At 47.7% G+C, this 24,311-nt stretch overlaps 2 protein-coding genes across 6 annotated transcripts in view; both read right to left on the reverse strand.

Moving 5' to 3' along the window:
• Window positions 1–10,055, reverse strand: part of NIPSNAP2 (nipsnap homolog 2) — a 48,195-nt gene extending 38,140 nt beyond the window's left edge. For all 4 annotated transcript variants that reach the window (XM_054495581.2, XM_054495582.2, XM_054495580.2 and 1 more), the window contains exon 1: window positions 9,900–10,055. In XM_054495581.2, the coding sequence (XP_054351556.1) occupies window positions 9,900–9,991 (92 nt within the window). In that variant the 5' untranslated portion in view covers window positions 9,992–10,055. The remainder of the gene's footprint in view (window positions 1–9,899) is intronic.
• Window positions 10,056–18,716: 8,661 nt separating this feature from the next.
• On the reverse strand, window positions 18,717–23,690 carry MRPS17 (mitochondrial ribosomal protein S17). 2 transcript variants are annotated; one of them, XM_054495600.2, is made up of 3 exons: window positions 23,571–23,690; window positions 22,178–22,317; window positions 18,717–19,070 (listed from the first exon to the last, which is right to left on the reverse strand). In XM_054495600.2, exons 2-3 carry the CDS (start codon window positions 22,298–22,300, stop codon window positions 18,801–18,803), a joined length of 393 nt encoding a protein of 130 aa, XP_054351575.1. In that variant the 5' UTR covers window positions 22,301–22,317; window positions 23,571–23,690; the 3' UTR covers window positions 18,717–18,800. The 2 variants fall into 2 exon arrangements, with proteins under 2 accessions (XP_054351575.1, XP_054351573.1); XM_054495598.2 differs by having other exon boundaries at window positions 23,553–23,680.
• Window positions 23,691–24,311: the final 621 nt, after the last annotated feature.

A 24,311-nucleotide genomic window follows, 5' to 3' on the forward strand; every position in this document is an offset into this window, starting at 1 on the left:
CAGGGTTTCGCCATGTTAGCCAGGCTGGTCTTGAACCCCTGACCTGAAGTGATCTGCCCACCTCAGCCTCCCAAAGTGCTGGGATTACAGGTGTGAGCCACTGCGCTCAGCCCTCTTCTGAACTTTATGTAACCATGATCAAATGACAAATTGAGTTTCCTTCATCTTCTTGGTTTTTGTTCACATCTATGTACAATAAAATGTACTTTTTTTTGGCAGACAGTACTGAGTTTTGACAAATGCCTAAAGTAATGTAACCACCACCACAACAGTTTCTTCACCCCTTGAAGTTAATCCTTTTATAATCAACCCCTCTCCCCATCTCTAGCAACCACTGCTGTGTTCCTTGTCCCTCAGTTTTGCCTTTTCTAGAACGTCATATGTATGGAATCATACAGAAGGGTAGCCTTCTGAATCCCTGCCCCTTCTTTCTGCACAATCCCTTTTATAATTGGTGATCTTACCTCTGGCCAGGTCTATCAAAGCACACCCTTTATACTTTTGCTCTCTTTTTATTTTTGAGACAGGGTCTCACTCTGTTGCCCAGGCTGGAGTGCACTGGTGTGATCACGGCTCACTGCAGCCTTGACCCCCAGAGCTCAAACGATTCCCCCACCTCAGCCTCCAGATTAGCTGGGACAACATATGCACACCACCATGCCTGGTTAATTTTTGTATTTTCTATAGAGAATGGGTCTTGCCATGTCGCCCAGGCTGGCTTTGAACTCCTGGCCTCAAGTGATCCTCCTGCCTTGGCCTCCTGAAGTGTTGAGATTTCAAGCATGATCCACCATGCCCAGCTACTTTTGCTCTCTAACTGACCTACACGTAGATCTTTTCTTCCTTTTCCTAGATCAGTAATGTGCTGGGATTCCAAACAGCCAGCATAAATGTCCAGAATCTTAGTGCTTCTGGACATAAAAGTCCAGATGCTGACGGGCCAGTGTGAACCTCTTCTTGGGGATCTCTTTAGAAACACTAGATGATTTTCTACAACAGTATTTCTTTTTTTTTTTTTTGAGACAGAGTCTCGCTCTGTCGCCCAGGCTGGAGTGAGTGCAGTGGCATGATCTCGGCTCACTGCAAGCTCTGCCTCCCGGGTTCACACCATTCTCCGGCCTCAGCCTCCCAATTAGCTGAGACTACAGGCGCCCGCCACCATGCCTGGCTAATTTTTTGTATTTTTAGTTGAGACTGGGTTTCACCGTGTTAGCCAGGATGGTCTCGATCTCCTGACCTCATGATCCACCTGCCTCAGCCTCCAAAAGTGCTGGGATTACAGGCGTAAGCCACCGCGCCCAGCCTTCTACAACAGTATTTCTAATCTGCTTGGTAGACTTGCTTAAGCACCCAGACACCACCAGGTAAACATTAAGAGGAAAAGAGAGAGCAACTCCAGGTATTAAAAAGAGGGACCAGGAATTTAAACAAGGGACAAGAAAAACTCTCATGAGAGCAAATTCCCCAGTACTTCATGAAATGAACATACGGATTTCATACTATAATAATACAAATTCCTATTCTTATGCTGCAACGGTATTTTAGAAGTAGGACTCTAAATTTCACATGATACTGGCAGCCTTTTTCTTTTTTTTTTTTTTTTTTGCTTAAAAAATCATTTTGCTGCTTTATTTATTTATTTTTGAGGCAGGGTCTCACTGCACTTGCTGGAGTGCAGTAGTGCAATCTCAGCTCACTGCAACCTCTGCCTCCCAGGTTCCAGCAATTCTCCCACCTCAGCCTCCTGAGCATCTGGGACTACAGGTGCATGCCACCACATCCGACTAATCTTTGTATTTTTAGTAGAGACAGGGTTTTGTCATGTTGGCCAGGTTGGTCTCGAATTCCTGGCCTTAAGTGATCCGCCAGCCTCAGCCTCCCAGAGTGCTGAGATTGCAGGCGTGAGCTGCCGCGCCCAGCCTAGTTTGCTGCTTTCTTGAACAAACATTACAGAGCAATCTTCTCCCCAATATGATGTTCTTTTAATTTAAAAACCAATTCATAGGATATTGTCTCAAATAGGTAGAAATCAGATACAAAGATTTTTGAATGATGTGAACTTACAAATATAAAAAATACAAATATGTTGGCCAGGAGTGGTGGCTCACGGTTGTAAATCCCAGCTTTCTGGGAGGCCGAGGCAGGCGGATCACCTGAGGTCAGGAGTTCAAGACCAGCCTGGCCAACATGGTGAAACCTTGTCTCTACTAACACTACAAAAAAAAAAAAAAAAAAAAAAACAGCTGGGTGTGGTGGCACACGCCTGTGATCCCAGCTATTCAGGAGGCTGAAGGAGGAGAATCGCTTGAACCCAGCAGGTGCAGATTGCAGTGAGCCAAGTCGTGCCACTGCACTCCACCCTGGGCAACATAGCAAGACTCAACCTCAAAAAATAATAATAATAATAATAAAATAAAATAAATTAAAAATAAAACGTGCTCTATAAATAATTATAAAGAAACATAAAAGCACTTTTTCACATCCTTCAAAGATTAAAAAGAAGCAAACTCACTTTAAACAAGCAAAATAACAATACCAGTAAACGCAATTTTTCTTGAAAGTGCGTAAGATAAAAACATATAATATTAAGTGGCATTTGCAGATGTAAGTTGAAGATGCTTCCAATTTGTGTTTACTACATATTAAAATTCCTAAAAATTAAGAAAGCATTAATGGTGGTTTCCCAGAGAGAATGGTTTAAAGGGATAGAGGGGAAAGACACACAGCTTTCTCCGTATAATGTCTATATTGTGCTTTTCTCTTCTGTATTTTTTTTTTCTTTGAGACAGGGTCTCACTTTGTCACCCAGGCTGGAGTGCAGTGGCGTGATCTTGGCTCACTGTAGCCTCGACCTCCCAGGTTCAAGCTATCCTCCTGTCTCAACCCCTCCCAAGTAGCTGGGACTACAGGTGCCCAGCAGCACATCCAACTAATTTTTGTATTTTATTGTAGAGACAGGGTTTTACCATGCTGCCCAGGTTGGTCTTGAACTTCTGAGCTCAAGTGATCTGCCTGTCTCAGCTTCCCAAAGACCTGGGGTTATAGGCGTGAACCACCACACCCAGCCATATTCCAATAAAAATGAAAGCACATTTTGTCAATTAGTTTGAAGTGTTTTACACACACTACATTTAGGGATATCTGTTTAATAATATCATGGGCTGGGCACAGTGGCTCATGCCTGTAATCCCAGCACTTTGGGAGGCCAAGGAGGCGGGCGGATCACCTGAGGTCAGGAGACTAGATTGACCAACATAGAGAAACCCCGTCTCTACTAAAAATATAAAATTAGCCAGGCGTGGTGGCGCATGCCTGTAATCCCAGCTACTCAGGAGGCTGAGGCAGGAGAATCGCTTGAACCCGGGAGGTGGAGGGTGTGGTGAGCGGAGATCACGCCGGTACACTCCAGCCTGGGCAACAAGAGCGAAACTCTGTCTCAAAAAAAAAAAGAAAAAAGAAAAAAGAAACTTACCCATTACTTTAAGGCAACCATATAAAATTAGTGATACACAAAGGAGAAAGTTTTAAGATTTGTTTATGGGACTATGTAATTATGTAATTTCTGTGTGTTCTTTTTTTTTTTTTTTTTTTTTTTTTGAGACAGAGTCTTGCTCTGTTGCCCAGGCTGGAGGGCAATAATGGCACAATCTCAGCTCACTGCAACCTCCGCCTCCTGGGTTCAAGCGATTCTCCTGCCTCAGCCTCCTAAGCAGTTGGGACTACCAGCGCCCACCACCACACCCATCTAATTTTTGTATTTTTAGTAGAGGTGGGTTTTCGCCATGTTGGCCAGGCTGGTCTTGAACCCCTGACCTCAGGTGATCCACCTGCCTCAGCCTCCCAAAATGCTGGAATTACAGGTGTGACCCACTGTGCCCAGCCAATTCCTGCGTTTATTTTAGATTTTAAGTTCATTAAACAGAAATTGTGTCTACAATTTTTTTTGTTAAATAAATCGTAAAAGCTTAGGAATAACAATTATGAACAATTAAGAAAGGGATATAATAATAAGTTTCTAAAAATACTGACTAGGGAGTTTCATTTAAAATAAATACTAAAGCAATGACTACTAATAGTTTTAAGTATATCCTTCCAGAAATACAGAGGCAAACATGTATTATGTATATTTATAGACAATATTTTCACTAATAAAGGATGCCTTTGAAATAGAAATCTCCCCAACTGAGCATTTATTTCATATTTCAGTAACACCAAAGTCAGCCTGGGCAGCATAGGAAGACCCTGTCTCTACAAAAAAAAATTGAGTAGCTGGGCATGGTGGCTCGTGCCTATGGTCCTAGCTACTCAGGAACCTGAGGCAGGAGGATCGCTTGAGCCCACAAGTTCAATGCTGTAGTGAGCTATGATCATGCACTGTACTCCAGCCTGGGCAACAGAGCAAGACCCTGCCTCTAAAACAAACAAACAAATAATAATACCAAAGGGATTCCCCTTTGGGTGGGTACAATGAGGTAAAGGATGTGAAAATGCTAGTAATCGAAAAATGCAGAGCAGGGGGTGAGAATAAATCAACACAGCATACACAAAAGAACCTCTGAGTGGCATTTGCTTGTGAACTTGGGCAGCAATCGTCTTGACAAATGAAAAACAAGCTGGCCCAGTACCACCCCCAACCGTCAAACTGAAATCTTTGAGTGTCAGGTGACCAAAGCTGCCTAATATGCCCAGCCCATCTAGTCATTCAAGTCGCAGCTATGCCAATGGCTGCCCAAATGATAAGATCTGGCTTGGGCCTGGGTTCTTAACTGACAGTGACAATTGTTAAGATGGTACGGGGCACTTTCCAGAGGATAAGGAAGGGTGCACTATACAAAACACTAGACTTGAAATCGAGTCAGCATTCTATGCCGGGCTCTATGGATACAAAGATAAACCAGACGCCAAGCCTGTTCGGTCTCACAGGAAAAACCTATCGGTAAACAGCCAGAGTGGCCACAGATGCTGTAAACTTAGACATACACTGCAGGAGCTCAAGTGAACCCACCATCAGCTTGGCCTGGGAGGCGCAGGAGGGACTCCAGTAGGGGCATTCTGGCTCTGTTTTGGAGGGCAAGCAAGACAGGTGGACAAGGCAGGTGCTAATTCCAGTCAATGGGAACAACATGTACAGGGACATGGAGTCATGACACTGAATGGCATTGAATGGCATGGAATGTCTGGAATGGCAAGTTGTTTAGCAAGGCAGAAGGGCATGTGGGAGGACCGTGAGATACAACTGGAGGGCGAGGTGAGGACGACTTTATCCTGTGTAGGGTGAGATGCTGTCAAGTTTTCAAAAAAAATGTAAGTGTCGGACGAGCGCGGTGCCTCATGCTTGTAATCCCAGCACTTTGAGAGGCTGAGGTGGGTGGATCATCTGAGGTCAGGAATTCAAGACCAGCCTGGGCAACATGGCCAAACCCTGTCTCTACTAAAAAATACAAAAAAAAAAGGGCAGGTGTGGTGGTGGACGCCTGTAGTCCCAGCTACTCGGGAGGCTGAGGCAGGAGAACCACTTGAACCTGGGAGGCGGAGGTTGCAGTGAGCCAAGATCACGCCACTGCTCTCCAGCCTGGTTGAGAGTGCAAGACTCCATCTCAAAAAAAAAAAAAAAAAATCTAAGTGTCAAAAGCAGCCTGGCAGGAGCGTGGTATATGGCTGCAGCAACAAAGGCCAGGAACATGCTTCCTGGGCGCCCTGGCTGCCATGCCCAGCAGCACCAGGTATGCAGAAGGCACTCAATAAATACTCACTAGATGGTGTGGGGTTAAGATGGCAGTGGGGATGAAGAGAAAGCAGTGCATTCAAAAGAAGCTCGTGGGTGCTGATCAGGCGGGGAAGAGAAAACTGAAGAAGGGAAAGCACTTAAGGCTGAGACCACAGGATGAGGCAGCAGGAGCCTGCTGCCCTTCATTCATATGATCATTGTTTTTTGTTTTTTTTTTTGAGACAGAGTCTCGCTCCGTTGCCCAGGCTGGAGTGCAGTGGCGCAATCTCGGCTCACTGCAAGTTCCACCTCCTGGGTTCATGCCATTCTCCTGCCTCAGCCTTCTGAGTAGCTGGGACCACAGGTGCCTGCCACCACGCCTGGCTAATTTTTTTGTATTTTTAGTAGAGACAGGGTTTCACCGTATTAGCCAGGATGGTCTCGATCTCCTGACCTCGTGATATGCCCGCCTCGGCCTCCCAAAGTTCTGGGATTATAGGCGTGAGCCACTGAGCCTGGCAATATGATCATTGTTATTTACATACAGACTGTGCACTGCACCTGTCAGCCACTGACGATGCACAGATGAACCTGGCCCTGACTTCACAGGAGCTCAGTTTGCTGGTTAGGGCAGACAGACAAACACGATCACAACTCAAACAGGGACAAGCTCTTCAACAGTGACACAAGGTAGTAGGTAGCTGTTGTGGCAGGGGTAAGGGCAGCCTGGGGACCAGCTCTAACAAAGTACCTGTTGAGTGGAAGACGGGAAAGAAGAGGAGCAGATGGTCAGGTGGATACCCATGGAAGGGAGATTCTAAGCAGAACCAGTGACCGCCAAAGCCACAAGTGTGCAAATAGCACCAGCATTTGGAAGCACAGGCCCGGGGGAGAGAGGAGGTTGACAGACCCATGCCAAGAAGAGTCCTGCCTTAAAGCAGCAGCTCCCTGACTCCCCTCCCCACCACCACACTCCGTCCAGCCCCAGTACCCCTGTCTTCCACACTGCTGCTCCAGAGACCTGTTCCCACACCTTTCATTTCCAGAAACTTCAAACCCAGAGGAGTTTAAACATGACAATGAAGACTTTTCCGCCCTGCATCTAGATTTTAAAAATGAACATTTTACCATTAAAAGTTTTTCTCTACATATATTTGCTTTTTAATTTCTTTTTTTTCTTTTTTTTTTCAGACAGGGCCTTGTTCTTTCATGTCAGCTGGAGGGCAGTGGCGCGATTTCGGCCCACTTCAGCCTCCACCTCCTGGGCTCAAGCAATTATCTTGCTTCAGCCACCTGTATAGCTGGGACTACAGCCCTGCACCACCACACCCGGCTAAATTTTGTAGTTTTAGTAGAGACAGGGTTTCACCATGTTGTCCACGCTGAACAGGGCAAGACTATCTCCAAGGAAAAAAAAAAAATTCTTTAGTCGTCCCCTTCACTAACAGGTTCGAGCCTACACTCTTCGTAGGAATCCAGACGAGTATTGCTGAGGGTTGAGCTAGGGCAGTGAAGATGGAGAGGGTGGATTCAAGACATACTAGAGGCAGAACTGACAGATTTGGTAAATGACAGATCGGGGGAAAAAAGAGGGATGGGCTTGGGGAAGACCGTCTGGTGTCTGGCCTGGGCCACCACATGGAAAATGTTTCATGACTGGAGAAAAAGAATCCAAGAGAAGCAGGCTTCGTAGAAGGAAGAGGAGTTAAATCCTGGGTACAGCAGTGTTTTGAGCACCTGTGAGAAACTCATGCAACGTCTAGGAAGCGGCTGGGAATTCCAAGCTTGCTGCTGAGCAGCGCTAAGTGAAATACGCTGGCTAATGTACAGGCAGGGATGAGGCTCCCGGAAGGACACCCTTCTTCCTTGCTGAAACTGATTCGGCAAGGTCACCCACAACACCCCTGTTGGCAAATCCTGTTTTCTTCTGTCATTTTACCTAACCCTTTGGCAGCATATGGCACTCCCTCCCTCCTCCTGGCCACTGTCACATAACAATGACCTTGCCAGCTCCCCCTCCTACATTCAGCCTATATACGCTGCACGTCCCAGGGCTTGCTTTGCAGCCCCTTTTCTCTCCACACTCTCGCCTCAAGCAATCTCACACATTCCTATGGTTTTTTGTTGTTTGTTTTTGTTTTATTTTGGAGACAGGGTCTGGCTCTGTCACCTAGGCTGGAATGCAGTGGCATGATCTTGGCTCACTGCAACCTCCACCTCCCAGGTTCAAGCCATACTCCCACCTCAGCCTACCAAGTACCTGCGACTACCGGCGTGTGCCACCATGCCGGGCTAATTTTTGTATTTTTTGTAGAGATGTGTTTTGTCATGTTGCCTGGGATGGTCTCGAACTCCTAAGCTCAAGCGATCAGCCCAGCTCGGCCTCCCAAAGTGCTGGGATTACAGCCTGAGCCACTGCACCTGGCTTCCTATGGTTTCAAAAAAGTTTCATTATGCAAATTTTTATTTATGTACTTATTTATTATTAGGGACGGAGTTCCGCTATGTTGCCCAGGCTGGTCTCAAACTCCTGGGCTCAAGCAATCCTCCTGCCTCAACCTCCCAAAGTGCAGGGATGACAAGTGTGAGTCACCGCGTCCAGCCTTTATTATGAAAAATGTAAATCAAATACAAAACAGTATAATGAAATCCATGTGTCTATTAACATTTAGTATTCCTATATGCTGACAACTCCTAAATGTTACCTGTAACCCAGACACCTCCTTTGAGGAGTCATACTGCCAACTGTCTATTTGCTTTTCCACTTGAATAGCACACAGCCTTCATAAACTTTACCAGGTCCTAAACTGCTCTGAATTCTTCTTCCCCAGCCCTCCTGAATTACTGGTAAGCTCCAGATGGCCTTGGACGCCTTATTCACTGATGTCTCTCAACAGTGAACAGCGCTTGGCACGTGGTAGGCACTCATATTTTGGCAGAACAGCTCTCAGCAAACTGTCAACTCTCAGTGCCAGCGTCCACTCAGCTGGCCACTACCCTTAATTCTGCCCCCTCTCCCAAGTCAGACTCATCTTTTTAAAAAGATCAGGCCGCGCATGGTGACTCACGACTGTAATCCCAGCACTTTGGGAGGCCGCGGCTGGTGGATCACCTGAGGTCAGAAGTTCGAGACCAGCCTGACCAACATGGTGTCTCTACTAAAAATACAAAAATTAGCCGGGTGTGGTGGTGCATGCCTGTAATCCCAGGTACTTGGGAGGCTGAGGCAGGAGAATTACTTGAACCCGGGAGGCGGAGGTTGCAGTGAGACAAGATCGTGCCGTTGCACTTCAGCCAAGGCAACAAGAGCAAAACTCCGTCTCAAAAAAATAAATAACAACAACAATAATAATAATAAACCATGTTACTGAAACCTCCCTGGTCCACGGCGAGTTTAACACACAGTTCCTTTGGTAATTTAAACTACCCAAAGCAATGAATACGAGAAAGCAACTCTGGGTAAATCAGGATAGGCTTTGCTGTTTGAATGTGGAAAATAGCACATGCAAATGTTAAGGTGATGAATTTGGACAACCAAACGTCCAATCCACTGAAGTTAGAAAAAGAAAGTTTAAACAAGGAGCCCCACGCCTGAACTTAGTGCTGATAACTCTAAGTACTTTTAGATCCACGGCCGGCTTTAAATTTCAACTCAAAGACGTAACTGATTTGACCTCCTCCAAGCTCTAACTTCCCCCACCCTCCGCGGAGAGCTGGCCCAGAACAATGCTTTACGCTTTTATTCCCCACTCACAGCACCTCAGAGGCCAGGGTCAGCAACGTCCTCGGCAGACGCAGCCACTCAGGCTTGGAACAGCCTCCGGCGAGCACCCAGCAGACGGCGTCCGGGGCCTGCGGCCTCAGGCGCGCGCTGTCCCTGTCCCCGGCCCCGGGTTGCGCCGGTCAGGGCCCTGCAGGCCGGGCCAGCGCCGCGGGGAGGACGTGGCCTCCGGGCCGAGCCTCGGGCGCCTTCCCGGGCGAGGGTGGAGCCGCAGGGCGGCCCGTCCCCGCCGTGACCTTGAGCCCGAGGACGCCCCGACCCCGCCCCAGCTCCGGCCCCACCGCCCCGAGACGGGGCGGCCACCCGCGCAGGGGACAGGGCCGGGGCGGAGACCGGCGCCGGGAAACCCCGCGCCCTCCGCCACGCGGCGGCCCCTCCCCGGCCGCTCCCGGAAAGGGCGGCGCTGCTCACCGGAGCCTGGGCAGAAGGCTGCAGGGGGCCGCCCGCCGCAGGAGGCCGCCGGCCCAGGCCGCTCCGCGGGCGCGGAGCACTCGCACCGCCATCTTGCTCGGCGCCTCGGCTCCCACCGCCCGGGCGCCGCCGCTGACGCCGCCGCCGCGCGACCCCTCCCCCGGCCGGGCCCCAACGCGGCCACTGCAGTGCGGGGCGCGGCCGCCAGGGGGAGCAGGGCGCGCGGCCGCGGGGTTGGGCGGGGCGTCCAGGCGCCAAGGCCAGGCCGCTGCGGGAAAGCGCGAAGCCCAAGCGCAGTCAGTGCAAGCCGATCACTTCAGCGGGAGGAGCTCGGTGCCCAGAAGCGCGGGTGCAGAAGGGACAAGAGCATAGTTTCAATGATCAGGGAAAACCCCACAAGGAAACAGTAACACTGTGCCTAGGGGAATCCAGGGCCTGGGGCGGGGCAGTGGCAGTGGGGTTCCCCCCACCCCACCCCGCCAATGTCTTTTAAATTGTGTAGTATATGAATATATTGTCATTTCAAAAAGTCCCACAACGCTTTAACAAGTGCATTCTGGGGCCAGACGCAATAGCTCACGCCTGTCATCCCAGCACTTTGGGAGGCTGAGGCCGGAGGATCTCCTGAGGCCAGGAGTTCGAGACCAACCTGGGCAACATAGCGAGCCCTCACTCTGCAAAAAAATTTTTAAATTAGCCGGGCATGGAGGAGCACGTCTGTGGTGCCAGCTACACTGGAGACTGAGGCAGAAGGATCGCTTGAGTTCAGGAGGTGGAGGCTGTAGTGAACTATGATCGTGCCACTGCACTCCAGCCTGGGCAAACACACGACATCCTGTTGCAAAAAAGAAGGAGGGAGAGAGAGGAAGGAAGGAGAAAGAAAGGAGGGAGGGAGGGGAAAGAAAGAGAAAGAAGAAAGAAAGGAAAAGAAAAGAAAGAAAGTGAGGAAAAAATTAAAAAACACCACACACACACACACACACACACACACACACACTTAAGGAGAAAGGACTGGGAAGGTTCTCTTGAGGTCTTGGGACTGCATCGTTCCCATTCATTTCAGCACCAGTGGGCACTGGCCATGGGGAGACCTTGGTACCTACCCTCAAGGCCGTCTGGGTCTAGTGGGGACAGAATGTACAATGATGATTGGACCGAGTGTGCTAAGTGTCAAGATAGACAGGTTCATGAGACGCGATAGAGGCACGGAAAGAGAGCATGTAACCGGGGGTGGCTGTGAATTAGAGCATAGACGGGGAGAAAGTTCTCCAAGGAGCTGGCAGGACATATCAGTCCCAGGGGAAGAAGGGAGGGTATCCCTGGCTGAGGAAATAACTTAAGCAAAGGTGTGGATCTGGGTGGCTGGCGCTGTAGAGGGAAAAATGTGTCCTCTAGGAAGATTTAAAAAAGCCACAAATGTAGCCGGTCGCGGTGGCTCACGTCTGTAATCCCAGCACTTTGGGTGGCTGAGGCGGGCGGATCACCTGAGGTCAGGAGTTCGAGACCAGCCTGGCCAACACAGTGAAATCCCATCTCTACAAAAATACAAAAATTAGGCAGGCATGATGTTGGGTGCCTGTAATCCCAGCTACTCAAGAAGCTGAAGTGGGAGAATCGCTTGAAGCTGGGAGGTGGAGGGTGCAGTGAGCCGAGATCGTGCCACTGCACTCCAGCCTGGGCAACAGAGTGAGACTCCATCTCAAAGAAAAAAAGAAAAAAGCCACAAATATAACCATGAAAACTGCAACCAAGGCGAGGGCAGGAGGAAGGAAGCTGGACCCTGGGGGTGGGGGAGAACCTGGGAGGAGTAGGGGCTCTGGCCACCAAAGGGAGCATTTCTAGGCCAGTGTGGAGCTGCAGAGGTAGGGAGGAAAGTGCCCTCAGGACTGGGTTGCTTGCAGGTCATAAGGTGGACAAAAACTGGGAGGTTCCCTGAAGCTGGTAATCTTGGGGGCCAAGGGAGCATCAGGGCTCAAGTGGTGCAGTTTTCTGACTGGGGTAGAATTTCAACACGTTAATATGGCAAGGAGCCACCAGGGAGGACAGAGATGGACCCTGTGGATGGAGGAGGGCTTTGCCCCAGAGCAGGGAAAGGCACCTGTCCCTTGGAGGCCAGTGGGATGGAGGCCAAGGGACACAAGGATAGGAGGCCAGAGGCTGTGTGGCTGAGGACCTCCTGGCCTCAACTAGTGTATGCTTAGTAAAGCTGTGGAGAACCCTGTAAGAAGTACTTTTTAAGTGGTCCATTTTCAGAAAACAGACGGACAAGTCTGGGCAGCTCCCTTGTGGATGTGACAAGATGCATGGTACAGACATCTGGGAAGAGTGATAAAACTCACAGAAGTCAGAGGGGAGGAAGAAAAGTGGCGGGGGTGTCTAATCCACAAAAGGAAAGAAAACTTTGCCATTGGAAAATCGAAACTTCAAGTAGGGAAGAGGACAAGATGTAACCTAATAAGGGGATAATGAAACTTAGGTGATGTCCAGGAAGACTGCAACCCCATATTACTCAGCCTTTGAGGAAAGGGGGGAGGGACCTGTGCTCTAGGGAATAAATTGTTGAAACTGCACTGGGTGTGCCTGCCCATCACACATCCGATCTTGCAAAACCGTTACTAAAAAGTCTCACTTTTGTTTGGGTGTGGTGGCGCATGTCTATAATCCCAGCATTTTGGGGGGCTGAGGCGGGTGGATCACCTGAGGTCAGGAGTTCAAGACCAGCCTGGCTAACATGGTGAAACCCCATCTCTACTAAAAATACAAAAATTAGCCGGGTGTGGTGGCGCGTGCTTGTAATCCTAGCTACTCGGGAGGCTGAGGCAGGAAAATCACTTGAACCTGGGAGGTGGAGATTGCAATGAGCTGAGATCGCACTGTTTTACTCCAGCCTCAGTGACAGATCGAGACGGAGTCTCAAAAAAAAAAAAAGTCTCACTTTCACTGTTCTTCATGCCTCTAAGTCCATTCTTTGGGTTTGAATGGGTGAGTGTGTTTCTCACACTCCAAAGAGAGGCAGAAGTGAGCTCTCTCTCCAGGGTATCAAGGACTTGGCCCAGCCCTACAGAGCAGGAGGCCAGGCCTCTTTAAGGGTGGATGAGCTCCTGTGACTGTCACAAATGCCTCCAATTTCTCAGCTCTGTTTCATGAGACACCTGCTTTTAAATTTATTCTGAAATATAAACTGTAGCTAGACACTTCTTTGCTGACCTTGCTTTTGTGTTTAGTATTAGCCTTCTTAGCCTGCATTGCTTTTCTCCACTATCATTTTGTTGTGGAGTTCCATTCACTCAGGACTTTTTACTGGCGAAAAAGAGGGTACTCTGATTTCACAGCTGTGTGGCTTCAGATATTTGAAGCCATAGAATAAATATAGCAAGTCTTCCTGGAGCATAAGTTTTATACAAAGACTCTCAGGAAAAAGTATGTATTAAAATATAAACAAGTATCACTTATATGTTAACATTTCAATGGTACTTAGGTATAATTTATATTTTAATTCTTCGATGGTACTTAAGTATCATTTCTATTTTAATACTTGAATGATACTTAGGTATCATTTATATTTTAATGCTTCAATGGTACTTAGGTATCATTCATATTTTAATACTTCAATGGTGCTTATACATCATTTATATTTTATTTTATTCTAATTTTTATTTTTTTGAGACGGAGTCTCACTCTGTCGCCCAGACTGGAGTGCAGTGGCACGATCTCGGCTGACTGCAACCTCCGCCTCCCAGGTTCAAGCGATTCTCCTGCCTCAGTCTCCTGAGTAGCTGGGATTACATGCGTGCACCACCACACCCCGGCTAACTTTTGTATTTTTAGTAGAAACAGGGTTTCACCATGTTGGTCAGGCTGGTCTCCAACTCCTGATCTCATGATCCGCCTGCCTCGGCCTCCCAAAGTGCTGGGATTACAGGCATGAGCCACCATGCCTGGCCATCATCATTTATATTTTAATCCTTTGATGGTACTTAGGTACTATTTATATTTTCACATGCTTTTAATTTTATATTTATACTTTAATACTTCATTGGTACTTAAGCATCATTTATATTTTAACATATTTATAAATGATGCTTATTTATAAATGTTTAAATATTTAAACCTTTAAAATATTTTAGAGATGGCTTGGACTCCATCCCAGAGCTGGTGACACATGTGTCACCATATGCTAGGAGCACCACTTGGAGATGTCTGATGCTTTATTTTTAATTTTTTTTAAAATTTTAATGTCTGGGATACATGTGTAGAACATGCAGGTTTGTTACATAGGTATACATGTGCCATGGTGGTTTGCTGCACCTATCAACCCATCATCTAGGTTTTAAGCCCCGCATGCATTAGGTATTTGTCCTAATGGTCTCCCTTCCCTTGCCCCCAACCCCCCGACAGGTCCTGGTGTGTGATGTTCCCCGCCCTGTGTCCATGTGTTCTCATTGTTCAACTCCCACTTATGAGTGAGAACATGTGGTGTTGGTTTTCTGTTCCTGTGTTAGTTTGCTGAGAATGATGGCTTCCAGCTTCATCCATGTCCCTGTAAAGGACATGAACTCATTCTTTTTAATGGCTGCATAGTATTCCATGGTGTATATGTGCCACATTTTCTTTATCCAGTCTATCATTGATGGGCATATGGGTTGCTTCCAAGTCTTTGCTATTGTAAGTAGCGCTGCAATAAACATGTGTGTGCAGGTGTCTTTATAGTAGAATGATTTATAATCCTTTGAGTATATACCTAGTAATGCGATTGCTGGGTCAAATGGCATTTCTGGTTCTAGATTCTTGAGGAATCGCCACCCTGTCTTCCACAATGGTTGAACTAAGGTGATCTTTTTTTTTAAGCTGCTTATTACTGATATGCACTCTCAAAGCAAAAACAGCCAAGCTTGTTATTTTCACAGATGTCAGGCTACACAAGTGTGTTTTCAAAATCTCTGGTTACTCCTTGGGTTTCTAACCCTTCCCCTCAACTGTGTAGATGGTATTCTGGTGTTTTCTTGAACTTTCTATCACAGAGAAAAAGCCAGGGTCAGTCTGATTTTCATTCAGTTCTAAGTACTTTTCTCAGATCCTGGAATGGTTTAGTTTTCCAGCATTTCAATACATATTTTGCCAGGATATGCCTGTGTGAGGATCTCTTTTTATAGAACATGATTTTTCTAAAGGTCAAGAAAAAATGTTTTCTATTTCTTTTTTTCATTAGTTTGTTGTTTTTGTTCTACTCTATTCTGAAAAATGTATTATATTTATATTGGAGTTTTAAAATTGAGTCTCACAGAACTATCATTCTCATTACTTTCATTCCTTTATCCTTTTCCTCTACATTCTTAGAGAACTTCTCAAGTGTATTCTTACTATCACTGATTTGACTTTTTTTTCTTTTTTTTTTGAGACAGTCTCGCTCTGTTGCCCAGGATGGAGTGCAGCAGGGTGATCTTGGCTCACTGCAACCTCTGCCTCCCAGGTTCAAGCGATTCTCCTGCCTCAGTCTCCTGAGTAGCTGGGATTACAGGCGCGTGCCCTCATACCTGGCTAAGTTTTGTATTTTTAGTAAAGACGGGGTTTCACCATTTTGGCCAGGCTGGTCTCAAATTCCTGACCTCATGATCTGCCCACCTTGGCCTCCCAAAGTGCTGGGATTACAGGCGTAAGCCACCACGCCTGGCCTTATTTTTTATTTTTTTTGAGACGGAGTTTCACTCTTGTTGCCCAGGCTGGAGTGCAATGCTCACTGCAACTTCCACCTCCCAGGTTCAAGCGATTCTCCTGCCTCAGCCTCCAGAGTAGCTAGGATTACAGGCATCTGCCATCACGCCCGGCTAATTTTTGTATTTTTAGTAGAGACAGGATTTCACCATGTTGGTCAGGCTGGTCTCAAACTCCTGACCTTATGATCTGCTCACCTTGGCCTGCCAAAGTGCTGGGACTACAGGCATGAGCCACTGCGCCCAGCCGAACTCATTCTTTTTTGTGGGAGATGCCTGATACTTTCGTGTACCCTTCCAGGCTGAGCAGTCCCACAGCCCCACCTGCCGGAAACCTGGACAGTCTAAGATGCTTCCCTTTCATTCACCTACCCTGGCACCAGTTCTACCTTGGAACCTGTTATTCAGTCCCTCACTGCTGTTACTCAGTCCTTCCCTGCACAACTCAGTTTGGGTTTTAGGACCAGTCTTTGAACTGTGGTCTCCCCACCTCTATCTAACATGTCCCCTTCCAGTCTGTTCTCTACAATCATGCAATCACTTTTATTAAAATGCAAATGCAATTGTATCACTCTTTAAAACATTCAGCCAGTATCACTTATAGTTACTTTCACCTATTTCTAAGTTCCACCACTGCTGAAAATGTTGCAGCAATCCTCATCTGCTTCCAGAAGCCCTGGTTATACTTTCATTCACTTTGTGCATTTTACATTCCCTTTCCTCTGCCTCAAATGCCCTTTCCACCCCATCATCTACTGTCCTGGAGACTCTTGCTTCAATGCTTACTTCTAGCACCATCTCATCTCTCCTGAGAAGTGACCTTCAATTCACCCTCACCCATATCCTGTTTGCCATGGAGGCACCTGTGCATACCTCCCTAACTAGATTGATCCCTGAGGTGGGCCAGGCCTGTGATCATCCTGGAAACCCTGTGCTTACACAATACATGTATCAAGGCTGGGCCCGGTGGCTCAAGGCTGTAATCCCAGTACTTTGGCAGGCTGAGGCAGACAGGATCACCTGAGGTCAGGAGTTCAAGACCAGCCTGTCCAACATGGTGAAACTCCGTCTCTACTAAAAATACAAAAAATAATAATAAAATTTAAAAAAATTAGCTGGGCATGGTGGCAGGCGGCTGTAATCCCAGCTATTTGGGAGGCTGAGGCAGAAGAATCACTTGAACCCAGGAGGCAGAGGTTGCAGTGAGCCGAGATCACACCATTGTGCTCCAGCCTGGGCAACAGAGCGAGACTCCATCTCAAAACAAACAAACATATAAACATGTATCAGCTAAGATTGAAATATTCCCCTTTTGGCCAGTCACAGTGGCTCATGCCTGTAATCCCAGCACTTTGGGAGGCTGAGGCAGGCAGATCACCTGAGATCAAGCGTTCGAGACCAGCCTGGCCAACATGGTGAAATCTCAGCTCTACTAAAAATACAAAAAAAATTAGCTGGGCATGGTGGTGTACTCCTGTAGTACCAGCTACTCGAGGAGGCTGAGGCAGAATTGCTTGAACCCAGGAGGTGGAGGTTGCAGTGAGCCAAGATTGTGCCACTGCACTCCAACCTGGGCAACAGAGGGAGATTCCATCTCAAAAAAAAAAAAAAAAAAAGAAAAGAAATATTCCCCTATTCTCTTTCTAGGGGCCAGAAAACAGAAATATACTGCTCAATGCTTCCTTAAGTCAAAATCTAAATTATCGTGGTATATTAATGAATAGCAACAAAATTCACTCTCCATCTCAAATGCATGTGGGAGAAGTCCTACAACTTAATGTGTTAGATTTTAGGAACTTACACCTATTTAATCTAGCCTAGGATGTAAGATAAGTGACACAGAATTGTAAACATTTATTTTCCACACATCAATATTCTTACTAACACAGCTTGATTGAAAGAATTCTGACCAGTGGCTGGTCATTACATGCAGTGGCTCATGCCTGTAATCCAAGCACTTTTGAGAGGCCCAGGCAGGCGGATCACCTGAGGTCCGGAGTTCAAGACTAGCCTGACAAACATGGAGAAACCCCAACTCTACTAAAAATACAAAATTAGCCGGGCGTTGTGGCACATGTCTGTAATCCTAGCTACTCGGGAGGCTGAAGCACAATCACTTGAACCTGGGAGGCGGAGGTTGTGGTGGGCCGAGATCATGCCATTGCACTCCAGCCTGGGCAACAAGAGCGAAACTCCAGCTAAAAAAAAAAAAAAAAAAAAAAAGACTTTCTTCCTTCAAAATAAAGGTTCTAAGATAAATTCAAAATTCCTTTGAATGAAAAAAAAGGAAACCAGCTGGGCACAGTGGCTCAGGCCTGTAATCTCAGCACTTTGTTAGGCCAAGATGGACAGATTGCTCCCAGGAGTCCGAGACCAGCCTGGGCAACACAGGGAGAGCCTGTCTGTATAAAATTTACAAAAAAATCAGCCAAATGTAGTGGTATGCTCCTGTGTTCCCAGCTACTCAGAAGCCTGGGGTGGAAAGATGCTGGAGCCAGGGAGGTCGAAGCTGCAGTGAGCCAAGATCATACCACTGCACTCCAGCACGGGCAACAAAGCAAGACCCTGTCTCAAAAAACAAAAATAAAACCTTCTAAAACAGTAAGCTTGCCAAGCACAGTGGCTCACGCCTGTAATCCCAGCACTTTGAGAGGCTGAGGCAGGCGGATCACGAGGTCAGGAGATCAAGACCATCCTGGCTAACACGGTGAAACCCCGTCTCTACTAAAAATACAAAAAAAAAAATTAGCTGGGCATGGTGGCAGGCAGGCGCCTGTAGTCTGAGCTACTCGGCAGGCTGAGGCAGGAGAATGGCGTGAACCCGGGAGGCGGAGCTTGCAGTGAGCCAAGATCGCACCACTGCACTCCAGCCTGGGTGACAGAGCGAGACTCCATCTCAAAAAAACAAAACAAAACAAAACAAAAAAACAGTGAGCTTACAAAATGCAACAGACTGCTAGGCACACTTAGTGTAACGTGGAAGTATGTTCACTGAAATGATGAAAATTTGAAACATGACCATAAACCTTTATGAAAAACCATAGTATGCCCTTTACTTCATTTGCTTTTAGCTATTTCATAAACACTACAGAGAAACTGGACACAGTTTGCAATGAAACTTAGAAAAATTTCTTTTTCCATAACATAAACATGTCAGTTTTTCCCTTTAGATCTTTCTTCCACTCCCGCTTCACTGTGCTGAAGAGATATTGAGTTCTTCCAAATTTTTGCTTAGCTGGGTGGTTTCCGAACTCAGTGGACTCTCCAGGTAGGTAGTTCCTGCACAGGGCTTTCCTGTCACTGGATCTATGACTTTTCCAACTTTGAAAACGATCTCGGCCAGTTCATGTTTCACATGCTTTGCTCGTGGAACAGGTAAAGCTCTGAGAAGCACAATATCCCCAACTGTGCACTGCTGAAGGGCATCATGAGCAAAGTAGGTTTTCCGCTTATTAAAATACTGTTGAGAAAGGGAGAGAAGCAGATCAGTAGTTCCCATCTGTGACCTGGTAATGCAATATGTAATATGAAAAAGTAATGCACGGAAAACAAACCAGGACTTAGGAAAATATAAGATACTTAAGGAGGCTTCTAGTACAAAAATTAGAGCCTGAGTGATATAGTGAGACCCCTTCTCTAACAACAACAACAACAAAAAAATTGCCAGGCATGGTGACATGCCTCTAGCCCTAGCCACCTAGGAGGCTGAGACAGGAGGATGGCTTGAGCCCAGGAGTTTGAGGATGCAGTGAGCTAGAATCATGCCACTGTACTCCAGCCTGGGTGACAGATATCCTGTCTCAAAAACAAACCCTACAAAATTAGCTGCTTACTTTTTAGAAAACAGGATGACGTTTCCAGAGTTGATCTTCTCCCCAAGCTCTCCAGGCCATTCCCTTCAGTACCCTTGCTCTATCAGTTACCATCTCTTCCTATACTGTTTACATTCTTCCTTCCCACTGGAGCCTTCCCTCTAGCCTAAAAGCATGCTACCCTCACCACTAGCTGTGAGTCACTTAACTACTCCAAGCTCAGTGTTTTCCATGATAAGATGAGGCTCTAGTACCTGTACTTCTAAAGTTATCAGGACAATTCAACATTATAATATACATCAAGCACTTAGCTCTATGCCTGGCTCAAAGTATTGCAAATAAACTACAAATGGTAAGTAGAATCACCTATTATACTGGTTGATTGATTGACAGAGTTTCACTCTTGTTGCCCAGGCTGGAGTGCAATGGCACGATCTCGGCTCACTGCAACCTCCGCCTCCCAGATTCATGAGATTCTCCTGCCTCAGCCTCCCAAGTAGCTGGAATTACAGGTGCCTGCCACTATGCCCGGCTAATTTTTTCTATTTTTTTTAGTAGAGATGGGGTTTCACCATGTTGGCCAGGCTGGTCCCGAACTCCTGACATCAGGTGATCCACCTGCCTCAGCCTCCCAAAGTGCTGGGATTACAGGCATGAGCCACCGCGCCCAGCCTAGAATCACCTATTCTTTATAACAACCCTGCTGCAGCAGGTATTCCCATTTTACATATGAGAAAAACAAGTTCAGGGAGGTTAAGCCATGTGTGTAGCTGGTAAACAAGAGTCAGTATTCAAACTAAGGTCTCCCAAAGGTCAAGGATCATGCAGTCACTCTTTAGCTTGCTCCTGTTTCTAATCCTTGATAATGAACAGCATTGCTACCCACCTGTGTGCTGAACTTTGGATGTGAAACCATCCTTGGCACCTATCCGTCCCCTGGGCACAGCAAACAAATCAATGACTCTGTCCTTTCTTCTTGAAATATTTTTTCCACTCCATCCTCACTACATCAACTTTAGTTCAGGTCTTTATTTCCATCCTAGACTTTTGCAGCAGCCTCTTTGCCCATTCCCTTACCTCCAGTCTTCATCCCTACCCGTGTTTCCAAGTCTGTCTTTGTGTTCAAGCAGGGATCCCCAACCCCCAGGGCAGCAGACTGATACCATTCAGTGGCCTGTTAGGAACAGGGCCGCACAGCAGGAGGTGAGCGGCATTGAGCCAGCATGAGTATTACCGCCTGCGCTCCACCTCCTGTCAGATTAGCAGCGGCATTAGATTCCCATAGGAGCACAACCCTATTGTGAATTGTGCATGGGAGGGGTCTAGGCTGTGTGCTCCTTATAAGAATCTAACTAACGCCTGATGATCTGAAGTGGAACAGTTTCATCCTCCCCCCACTCCGCCTCTGTAGAAAAATTGTCTTCCATGAAACTGGTCCCTGGTGCCAAAAAGGTTGAGGACTGCTGGCTTAGAGGATGAAATCTAGCTACTCGGGAAGCTAATGCATAAGAATTGATTGAACCAGGGAGGCTGCAGTGAGCTGAGATGGCACCACTGAACACCAGCCTGGGTGACAGACTGAGACCCGGTCTCAAGAAAAAAAAAGGATGAAATCTAAAACACAAAAGACCCTTCACAGTCTAGCTCAACTGTCCTTGTCATTCATTTAAGAATGCCTACAAAATGCTAAGTTCTAGGCTCAATGTTGCCAAACCACTGTATGTTCCTGTGGAATGTCATGCCCTATCATGGCTAAATGAACTTCCACAAACCACTCATCATAGCTGAAATGACTTCCCCCAACTCAGTCCTCTGGATGAAATATTTTTCCTTTTTTGAGATGGAGTTTCGCTCTTGTCATCTAGGCTGGAGTGCAATAGCATGATCTCAGCTCACTGCAACCTCTGCCTCCCAAGTTCAAATGATTTTCCTGCCTCAGCCTCCTGAGTAGCTGGGATTACAGGCATCTGGCACCATGTCTGGCCATTTTTTGTATTTTTAGTAGAGACAGGGTTTTGCCATGTTGGCCAGGCTGCCAGGCTGGTCTCGAACTCCTGACCTCAGGTGATCTGCCTGCCTCAGCCTCCCAAAGTGCTGGGATTATAGGCGTGAGCCACTGTGCCCGGCTGGATAAAATCCGTTTTGAGATTCAGCTAAAATGTCCCTTAATCAAGGTTGCTCTCCTACAGCACCCATAGAGGAAAGAATAAGATGCCCTGCTCTCTGCTCCCACAGTACTTTTTTTTTTTTTTTAAAAGGCGGAGTTTTGCTCTTGTCCAGGATGGAGTGCAATGGTACAATTGTGGCTCAATGCAAACTCCGCCTCCCGGCTTCAAGCGATTCTCCTGCCTCAGCCTCCAGAGTAGCTAGGATTACAGGTGCGCACCACCATATCCAGCTAATTTTTGTATTTTTAGTAGAGATGGGGTTTCATCATGTTGGCCAGGCTGGTCTCGAACTCTTGATCTCAGGTGATCTAACTGCCTCGGCCTCCCAAAGTGCTGGGATTACAGGTGTGAGCCACCTCATCCGGCCAGTACTTTGCATACAGAATGACTACAGCAGTTAGAGTGGATTGACATTAACTCTGTTTTCTTGGAATGTGTGAACTGTATTATACCCACAGACCAGAATGCCTGGCTCAAAGCAGATGAAAGACAAGACATCTTTACTGAGAGAGAAATGTTTTTTTGCTCACGACCCAGGACATGGTGGTGATTTACCAAAGCCACCCGGAAACAAGAATGTTTCTCACCTTTAATAAATAGGGATCCAGAACAAGCCTGGTCACTCTCACTTTAGCAGTCTTTTGCATTTTTGTCCCAATCACCTTCCCCACAATCCATTTAGCATGGACGGATGAACGAACTACGGACATTACGTGGCTTTGGTCACCTGAAAAGCAAATTCCAAAGTCTCATATTCTGGTGGTTATGATGCCAAATGAATTTTGTCACAAGAACTGTCCAAGTTAGTCCAGAAACAGGTTTTTTCTTTTTCTTTTTTGTTCCCCCCTCCACCCAGAAAGTTTTTTGTTTGTTTGTTTGTTTTTAAACGGAGTCTCTCTGTCGCACAGGCTGGAGTGCGGTGGCGCGATCTGGGCTCACTGCAAACGCCGCCCCCAGGGTTCACGCCATTCTCCTGCCTCAGCCTCCCAAGTAGCTGGGACTACAGGCGCCCGCCCCAACGCCCGGCTAATTTTTTTGTATTTTTAGTAGAGACGGGGTTTCACCGTGTTAGCCAGGATGGTCTTGATCTCCTGACCTCGTGATCCGCCCGCCTCGGCCACCCAGAGTGCTAGGATTACAGGTGTGAGCCACCGCGCCCGGCCATATTTATTTTTCTTGAGATGGAGTTTAGTTCTTTCGCCCAGGCTGGAGTGAAGTGGCGCTATCTCGGCTCACTGCAACCTCCGCCTCCCGGGTTCAGGCGATTCTTCTCCCTCAGCCTCTCAAGTAGCCGGGACTACAGGCCCGCGCCACCACGCCCGGCTAACTTTTGTATTTTTAGTAAAGACGGGGTTTCGCCATGTTGGCCAGACTGGTCGCGAACTCCTGACCTCAGGTGATCCGCCCGCCTCAGCCTCCCAAAGTGCTGGGATTAAGAGGCGTGAGCCACCGCGCCCGGCTCGAATCACCATTTTAGAGATGCTTACACGTTCCCCACTACCCAACCTCTCATCTTTACAGCGGCTTACAAAGCGGTAACTTTAACTTCGTCAAGCCTCACGTTCCCCTTCTGCAAAATGGACGGGCCTATTTCACAGGAGTGCTTTGAGAATTTGAACCACAGAACGCTCAATACCACGGACAAACGCTGGTCGTTACTGGTCCCTTATCTTTCTCCACCCCGCTGGGCCGCCTCTCCCCACAGGCTCAGTGCCCAGGTAGCACTCGGCGGGGCCGCCGCGGTGTCCCCCTCCCCGCCCCAGCGACGGATGACTTGGGCTGCTTTTGATCAGTTCATAAACCATTCCACCAGGCTTCGGAAAGGTTGGGGTGATTCGTGCCCTCGCCCCGCACAACCCCGAGGTCAGACGAAGCGATTCACTCTCAAGGCTCTCATGCGAGGGTGCCTCGGGTCCCCAGCAAATCCTCCCCCGGCAGCAACACCCCGGAGCCCGTGCTCACCTCCACCACGGGACTCACCTCCGCCAAGACTGTGCAGCCACCTGCCTTGGGGAGCGCCGGTCGCAGCGGGATGGCGTCACGCCGTACGCATTGGCTCCGTCCCACACTGCCCCTCTCGTAGGCCTTGCGTCTCCTTAGTTGTGGGCGGAGTTAAAGGCAGGACCCCGCTCACTCTCCCTTAAAGGGACCCGCTGCGGTGGCGGGGCGGGGGGCGGTGACCTCTGCTTTCCTAACGCGCGCAGCTAGTGGACAGTGGCGCAGGAGGTTTCGGACTTTTCTTTCATTCTTTTGTTTTCTTTCTTTTTTTTTTTTTTAGACGGAGTCTCGCTCTGTCGCCCAGGCTGGTGTGCAGTGGTGCAATCTTTGCTCACTGCAACCTCCGCCTCCCGGGTTCAAGCGATTCGCCTGCCTCAGCCTCCCAAGCAGCTGGGATTACAGATTACAGGCACGCGCCACCACGCCCAGCTAATTTTTGTATTTTTAGTAGAGACGGGGTTTCGCCATGTTGGCCACGCTGGTCTCGAACTCCTGAGCTCAGGTAATCCGCCCGACTTGGCCCCGCAAAGTGCTGGGATTACAGGTTGAACCACCACGCCCGGCCTCTTTTTTTTGTTTTTTGTTTCTGTTTTGTTGTTGTTGTTAGTGTTGTTGTTGTTGAAGATAGTGTCTTGCTCTGTTGCCCAAGCTGGAGTGCAATAGCGGCGTGAACATGGCTTACTGCAACTTGACCTCTTGGACTCAAGCGATCCTCCTACCTCA

The sequence above is a fragment of the Pongo pygmaeus genome, chromosome 6, assembly GCF_028885625.2.
Source record: "Pongo pygmaeus isolate AG05252 chromosome 6, NHGRI_mPonPyg2-v2.0_pri, whole genome shotgun sequence".
NCBI lineage: Eukaryota > Metazoa > Chordata > Mammalia > Primates > Hominidae > Pongo > Pongo pygmaeus.